The sequence below is a fragment of the Macaca nemestrina genome, chromosome 12 (assembly GCF_043159975.1).
Source record: "Macaca nemestrina isolate mMacNem1 chromosome 12, mMacNem.hap1, whole genome shotgun sequence".
Classification (NCBI taxonomy): Eukaryota; Metazoa; Chordata; class Mammalia; order Primates; family Cercopithecidae; genus Macaca; species Macaca nemestrina.
Window position 1 is genome coordinate 47,460,490 of NC_092136.1, and position 8,270 is coordinate 47,468,759.

Consider the following 8,270-nt stretch of genomic DNA (forward strand, 5'->3'; position numbering starts at 1 on the left):
CTCCATTCTCTAAGAAGTTTGGAGGAGAAGCTGGATACAGCAAAACAGATTGAGAAGGAGCAGCTGTTGGGAAAGGAGGAAAACTAGGAAAGCATGGTGTTCCAGAGTCCCTGATGGAGCTATTGATTAGTAGTATCAGATTCTGCTCAGCAGTTGAGGAGTTCACCTTTGGCTTAAGCAACACGGAGCCACTGACTATCTCGTGAAGGTGGTTGCAGGGGAAGGTCTGGAGAACTAAATGGAGCAGTGATAAGAGAGAATGGGAGGTGGTATGATAGGACTCCTGGACACCCCAGACATCAATCAAAACACCACAGACAAGAAGGTGTGGATACAAAAACTAGCAGAAGAAATAATAGAAAATGAACTCCAACTATTTCTGAAAAAAAAGTAATGAGGGCAATTAATACACTGAATAAAGCCTCAATAAGTACAACAGTGTAGTACTGACTTATATATAGAAAAAACGTGATCAGTGGATCCAAATTCTCAGAATTAGATATAAGTGCATATGAGAATTTTGTATATGATAAAGGTTGTATGTTAACGTAGTAAGTAAAAGATGGACTATTCAACAAATGGGATTGGTACAACTGGGTGACCATCTAAAACAACATAATGTTGAAAACATACTGTATATACTATGGTAGGACAAATTCCAAATATGCTAAATATTTATCAACAAATAATGAAAATAATAATAATAATATTAACATTATCTGGTGAATCTTTTATAACTCAGGGTAAGCTGCAACAATATGGATGGAACTGGAGGTCATTATGCTAAGTGAAATCATTCAGAAACAGAAAGACAAACATCACATGTTCTCATTTATTTGTGGGATCTAAAAATCAAAACAATTGAATTCATGGAGATGGAGAATAGAAGGATGGTTACCAGAGGCTGGGAAGGGTAGTGGGGAAGGGGGAGTGAGGGGAGGTGAGGATGGTTAATGGGTACAAAAAATACTTAGTATGAATAAGACCTAGTATTTGATAGCACAACAGGGGGACTATAGTCAGTAATTTAGTTGTCCATTGTAAAATAACCAAAGGAGTATAATTGGATTGTTTGTAACATAAAGGATAAATGCTTGAGGGGATGGATACCCAATTTTCCATGATGTGTAATCCCAGCACTTTGGGAGGCTGAGGTGGGCAGATCACTTGAGGTAAGTGGGTTGAGCCTAGCCTGGCCAACATGGCGAAACCCCATCTCTTTTAAAAATAGAAAAGTTAGGTGGGTGTGGTGGCGTGTGCCTATAATCTTAGCTACTCAGGAGGCTGAGGCAGGGGAAATCACTTGAACCCCGGAGGTGGAGGTTGCAGTGAGCTGAGACCACACCACCGCACTCCAGCCTGGGAGACAGAGTGAGACTCTGTCTCAAACAAACAAACAAATAATTTATAAAATCTGATACTTTTTCACCATGGAGTTTCTTATGTAGGAATTTATCTTAGAGATATATTTGTACATGTGCAAGAGACATATGTCCAAGGTTAATAAATTCATCATTATTTGCAATATCAAAAGGTTAATAGCTGTCAAACAGCCATTTATATTGTATAAATTATGGTCCATCCATACAATGAAATACTGTGTAGCTGTAAAAAAAAAAAAAAAAAAAAAAAAAAAAAAAAAAAAAAAAAGCAAGCCTGATATGGAAAGACTTCCAATAAATAGTAAGCTTAAATGAAAGTACAGAATAATGCATATTTGTATGAAAAAAGAGATTTTATGCCTCGAAGACCTTCACCCTTGATCTTCTGGTGTTATTCATGTCCTTGTATTCTCCCAGAATCATTACCTCCTCCCACTGGTACAGTCAAGTCTTGCTTGTTCTGTCCTTACATTCTTTAGAGAGAACTCACAAGAGACAAGCAAACATCTCCTTTGCTAATAATGTTGATCACTTCCTACAACGTAATATCTATGTGCAATTTTTTGGGAAGACCTCCTACCAAACAGGTAAGAATGGAAAGACACAAAGAGAAGAAAGTGGAGAAAGACCTCTGTCTTCCCACACTGGATTTTGTGAATACTCTTCTATGATACAGGAAACTAAAAAGAGGGAAAAGTGGCAATTAAGAAACACTGCCAGAAAATAAATACCTTGATGACCCAATTTGGAAAACTGCTTCTGGATAAGGAAACACTATTACCCAATATGCTAATTTTTAAAATACCCAAAGAATTGAGCAAAAAGGACTTTGGCAAGGTGGGTTGTTGGATTTAAAACCGTCTCCCGTTAATGCCAAAGCCAGCAGAGATACCAACTATAGCTCCATGGCCAGAAGGTACCAGCAGCTTTGCTTTTACTGAAATTTCAACTGGAGAAAGGTCCACAGGTGAGGTTTCTTCCAAGGAGTAATTTCTCTTATTTGACTCTTTTGAGATCCTTTTCTCACATAATTGGCAAATTTCAGTTGGAGAGAAACTGTATTTTCTACCTCATTATAAGGTCAGTGCTGAGGAGAGTAGGAACTCAGGAAATGCTTCTTGATTGACTTTAGTCTGCTTTATCGGGTGACAAATTGACCACAGACCAAATAACACGTTGGAATTCTCTTATTCTTTCTAGGGATCTGGGCTGAGAATTAAGGGTTTATACTTCTTCTTAAAACCCATTTCAATCTTTCATGCAGTTGTGATTCTAATACAAACAAATGGAAACAGGGAATTAGTCTTTCAAATTCAGTCCTTTGGCTGGCGCAGTGGCTCATGCCTGTAACCCTTTGGAAGGCTGAGGTGGGAAGATTGTTTGAGGCCAGGAGTTCGAGACTAGCCTGGGCCAAACATAGTGAGACCTTGTCTTTACAAAAAAAAAAAAAATTAGCTGAATGTGATGGTGCACGTTTGTAGTCCTTGCTACTCAGGAGGCTGAGGTGGGAGGATCACTTGAGCCCAGAAGGTCGGGGCTGCAGTGAGCCTTAATCGTATCAGTGCACTTTAGCCTGGGCAACAGAAAAAAAAAAAGAAAGAAAGAAAGGGAAGGAAGAAAGAAAGAAAGAAAGAAAGAAAGAAAGAAAGAAAGAAAGAAAGAAAGAAAGAAAGAAAGAAAGAAAGAAAGAAAGAGAAAGAAAGAAAGAAAGAAAGAAAGAAAGAAAGAAAGAAAGAAAGAAAGAAAGGAAGGAAGGAAAGAGAGAGAGAGAGAAAGAAAGAAAAAAAGAAAGAAAGAAAGAAAAAGAAAGAAAAAAAGGAGAAAGAAAGAGAAAGAAAGAAAAAGTAAGAAAGAAAAAAAGGAAAGAAAGAAGTTCAGTCCTGAAAACATAGATCTGTGTTTTATTTACGATTCTCTGCCCCTCTCTTTCTTTCTCTTCAGCACAATGAGGCTTTTCACAGGCATTGTTTTCTGCTCCTTGGTCATGGGAGTCACCAGTGAAAACTGGTTTTCGTTTTTCAAGGAGGCTCTCCAAGGTAAGAACTCTGGAGGATGGAGGGCACATACCCAGCATTCATTCTGAGCAGGGGCCACATACTCACTGGATATGAGTGCTCCTTAGAGAAGCCACACAGAGGTCAGAGCAGGAGTGTGGGTTTCTGTATCTTTCTTCTTCTAGGCTGGTCTAATTTATCACCCTCCCTTGGGGTTTCCAGACGAGTGGTTAAAGGTGCTTTGGGCCTAGCCTGTACTGTTGGTGTAGAGTGCAGAAGGATAAAGACTTCCAGGGGGTGATCTCCCACTGTGGAAATTTACAGATGGCAGATTTCTCAGGGCATGATGTTTATTTAGCTCATCCACTTCTGGGAACATACTGAGTTCACAATTATACTCCAGGATTGAGACATGCCTAGGAGAGAGTGGAATAATAGTGCTTGCACAGAGAAATCCCATCCTGTTCCCAAGCAAATAGCCAATGCTTGGGATGCAGAGCTTATGAAAATTAAGCCCTAACTTATAAATAAATAAAAAGAGCAAATTTCTACTGATTAGCCACAGGAGGGCTGAGATACGGCTGGGAAACTGACTTCTGCCATTCTGGAAGGGAAATGAATGTTACTGATTAGCTGTTAAAATGGGAAAACTTTGTTGTCAGGTTTTGCAACACTTTGAACTTCATGTGTTGTTATTAATTTTGTAGTTGAATTTTTTGTAATTTTTCAATTGAAATTTTACAAATTTTCATTTTTTCTGTATTTTGTGCTTTTAAAAATGATATTCTCTAAATCGTTTTTAAAAAGTTTTAGTAGCATGTGCTAAGTGTTTCTGCACATAGTATAAAATATCTTTTTCCTTAAGTCATTGTGTTTCAGAATTTGTTGTATGGTTCACCAGCATTTAAATCGGCTGGGTGTGTTTGTTTAAAAAGTGCATTCCTGAGCCTCTTCTCATAGTTACTGAGTCAGAATCTTAAAATTGAATTGGGACTAGGAATAGCATTTGAAAAACTCCCCATATTACTTTCAGCACAATACCAATGAGAACAACTGTCTTGGGTTTTTCTGCCACCCAGTGACAGAATCTGTCAGGTGCTTGGAGAAAACTCTTGCTAGTCAATCTGGAAAACATAGAATGAACATAAAGCATGCATCAGAGAAAGGACAGTCATTATGCCATGCCAGAGATAAACTATTTGACAAAATTACAGACACAAAATAATACATGAAGTTAGTGAGAAATATCTCTTAGAACACAGTACGTAAGTAACAATTAAAACTATTTATCACAGCTTTTCTTTTTTCCAAGTGAGTTGGTTTAAAGAACTCAGTAACACGTAAACCACAGCAGAACTCAAAAATATTTATTGATTGAACAACACAGGCACTGATAGACACTTTCTATAGCTCTTCCTGGCTTAGACCTGTTTCAAACATCTATTTTTCCACTAATCTTTTAAAAAACTTTAAAATGATATATAACTTACATATAGTACACTGTATAGCTTGATGAGCTTTTTACACATACAAACATCCGTATTACACCATCAGATCAAGATGTCAAACATTTCACGCACCTTGGAAGGGTCTCTCATGCCCTCTTCCAGTTAACAACCCTCACAAAAGGTAACTCCTATTCTTACCTCTATCATTATTGATTAGTGTGTCTGTCTTTGATCTTTGAATAAAAGAAATTGTACAGAATATGTCTTTTGTATCTGGCTTTGTTTAACTCAACATTATGACATATTAATATACATGGCAACATTTGTCATGTGTATTAATGTTTTGTTCTTTTTCATTGCTGCATAGTATTCCATTGTATACTGATATCACCGTTTATTTATCTATCCTATGTTATTGGATAATTAGGCTTTTTTAAGTTTTGGGCTATTATGGATAAACCTGCAATAAACATTGGTGTACATGTACTTTGGTTTACATAAGTCCTCATTTCTGTTGTAGGTATACACTTAGGAATGGAAGTGTAGAGTCATAAGGTAGAGTCATGTCAATTTAACTTTTGTAGATACCAGCAGTTTCCCAAAATTGTACCAATTTACACTTCCATGAACAATTATGAGAGCTGGGCATGAGGCTCACACTCGTAATCCCAGCACTTTGGGAGGCTAAGGCAGGAGGATCACTTGAGGCCAGGAGTTTGAGACCAGCCTCAGCAACAAAGTGAGACCCCCATCTCTACCAAAAAAAAAAAAAAAAATTAGCTGGGTGTGTTATCAGGTGCCTGTAGTCCCAGCTACTCAGGAGGCTGAGATGGGGGGATCACTTGAGCCCAGGAGGTCGAGCCTGCAGAAAGCCTTGATCACACCACTGCACTCCAGCCTGGGTCACAAAGGGAGATCCTGACTGAACAAAACAAAAACAAAATCCAAAACAATTATGAGAGTTCCAGTTGTTCCACATTTTTGCCCACAGTGTATATTGTCAGTTTAAAAAATTTTTGTCATTCTGTTGGGTGTATAGTGGTATCTTATTGTCACCACTGCCCTTCACTAATAGGAACAGGAATCCAACTTGCATCAAGTATTCCAATATGCTAGGCATTTTGTGTATGTTACTTCATTTTATCTTCTCATTTAGTCTACCAGGGAGGTAGGTATGAATCCCCCCAATTGAAGAATGTGGAAACTGAAACTTAATTGTCGGGGCAGAGAGTTGAACATTTACATTCATACCCTTCATGATAAATCTGATTATCCAGGTCCTGTGAAGCTCTCTCAGGTCATTCCACCTCATCACGTACTGCCCATTCCCTCGGCTTTCCTGTGCCATTTATGCCCATAACAGTCAGATTTATTCAAGTCCTAGTTGTCCTCAGTCAGCTGGTAAGGATGTATTTTTCTTATGGGCTATGGTAGATGTGCAGCCCCCTCCATGTCCCTTGTAATGTCCCTGGATCTTACATCTGTAGTACTATTCTCCATTGTGACATTCCTCACATGAGCGTTCCCTCTTTGTACACAGCACACACAGACCCATGTAAGATGTAGCCTAGGGCATGACAGCTGCCAACCAATTCAATTCAATGTAATCCATGGAAAAGCACCTTCCTTACAGTTACTCAGGAAAGCTGTTCACAGGAAGTAATGTTTATCTGTATGTATGATTTCAAAGGATTATTTTGTCAAGGGTCAAAATCTGGAAATCAGTGGAAAATGATCATTTCTACATTTCTCCAGTATGGCACTAGGTTCATTTTTGTCATTTTTTTTTTTTTCTTTCCAGGGGCTGGGGACTTGGGTAGAGCCTATTGGAATGTGTTGACATCCAGTCACCAGAATTCAAAGAGATATTTCTATGCTCAGGGAAACTATGATGCTGCCGAAAGAGGACCTGGGGGTGTCTGGGCTGCTAAACTGATCAGGTAACACAGATTCCTGGGGACTCCAGTGACAGGCCAGCAGTGCCTATCTGTCTTGAGAGTCAGGAGAACCTGTGGCTCTTTCTCCTCCTCCACATACTCCTGGGGTCTGGGTGGCTGGCAGAGCCAGAGCAAGGCTGGTGAGGACATGTCTCCTTTCACCCACAAAGGGAAAGTAAGAACCGAGGAGAGGTCTGGAGAGCACACTGTTGCAGGGGCCGGGTTCAGGGGCTCACACCTGTAGTTCCAAGTCTTTGGGAGGAAGGTGGGAGGATCTCTTGGGCCCAGGGATTTAAGAGCAGCCTGGGTAACATAGCAAGACCCTTATCTCTACAGAAAATAAAAGAAATTAGCCAGGCATGGTGGCATGCACCTGTAGTCCCAGCTACTCAGGAGGCTGAAGTGGGAGATCCCTTGAACCCAGGAGGTTGAGGCTGCAGTGACCCATGATCGAGCCACTGCACTCCAGCCTGGGCAACAGAATGAGACCCTGTCTCCAAAAAAAAAAAAAAAAAAAAAAATAATAATAATAAAGGGAAAGCACTCTGTTGCACAGTACAGAAAGTACCAGCGGACTTAGGACTTTGCCCAAGAAGATTGATAGCCTTCTTCCCCTTTCCATGAGTTTTCCAGCCTCCTCTCAGTCGTTCCTTGGGTGGGAGAAGAGGAGGGAGTTAGCAGGTGGAGCTATCTCAGGTGAGTCAAGAGATTAATCTCCTGTCTCCTTTCTTTGGGTTGCAGCAGTACCAGGGTCTATCTTCAGGGATTTTTAGACTATTATTTATTTGGAAACAGCAGCACTGTATTGGAGGACTCGAAGTCCAATGAGAAAGCTGAGGAATGGGGCCGGAGTGGCAAAGACCCTGATCGCTTCAGACCTGACGGCATGCCTAAGAACGACTGAGCTTCCTGCTCCTCTGCTCTCCGGCAACTGGGCTGTGAGCCACACACTTCTCCCCCCAGACAGGGACACAGGTTCACTGAGCTTGGTGTCCCCAGGAACTGGTATAGGGCACCTAGAGGTGTTCAATAAATGTTTGTCAAATTGAATTTGTTGATGGAAACTGGGAACATTGAGGCAGACTTTGTGGGAAGAATGGTCATCTGAGGCCATATGGAAGATAAACAGCACCATGGTAGATGAGCCTGTGACTGGGGGGCCCAAGGACTCCCAGCTGGTCTATAACTATGCAGTCTCCTCACATGACCCAAGCCAAGCTTCTCTGGTCATTTTCGGCCCCAGCTTCCCCTCCTGAGTAAGCCTAAGCAGGTAAAGCACTGACCATCATCCTGGGCTTCTGAGTGGCTGGAGTTATGGCTCTGGCACAGCCCTGGGCAGCCTTCTATCAGTCTCCTTTGTAACTCAGATGGGACTTCTACCTCCAAATCCCCACTTCTTCTTCGGGGCCTCACAGGTTATTTTGTTGCAGTTTCCAGTGTCTCTGTATACAGACTTTATACTGCCCAATTCATTGCATCCTGTCCACTCTCTGCCTCTAGGCCTTGTCC

At 40.7% G+C, this 8,270-nt stretch overlaps 1 protein-coding gene across 2 annotated transcripts; it reads left to right on the plus strand.

Moving 5' to 3' along the window:
• Positions 1-2,175: 2,175 nt before the first annotated feature.
• On the plus strand, positions 2,176-7,811 carry SAA4 (serum amyloid A4, constitutive). 2 transcript variants are annotated; one of them, XM_071073924.1, is made up of 4 exons: positions 2,176-2,349; positions 3,324-3,418; positions 6,626-6,764; positions 7,557-7,811. In XM_071073924.1, exons 2-4 carry the CDS (start codon positions 3,328-3,330, stop codon positions 7,663-7,665), a joined length of 339 nt encoding a protein of 112 aa, XP_070930025.1. In that variant the 5' UTR covers positions 2,176-2,349; positions 3,324-3,327; the 3' UTR covers positions 7,666-7,811. The 2 variants fall into 2 exon arrangements, with proteins under 2 accessions (XP_070930025.1, NP_001344424.1); NM_001357495.1 differs by having other exon boundaries at positions 2,273-2,349; positions 7,503-7,811.
• The last annotated feature ends 459 nt before the right edge of the window (positions 7,812-8,270 follow it).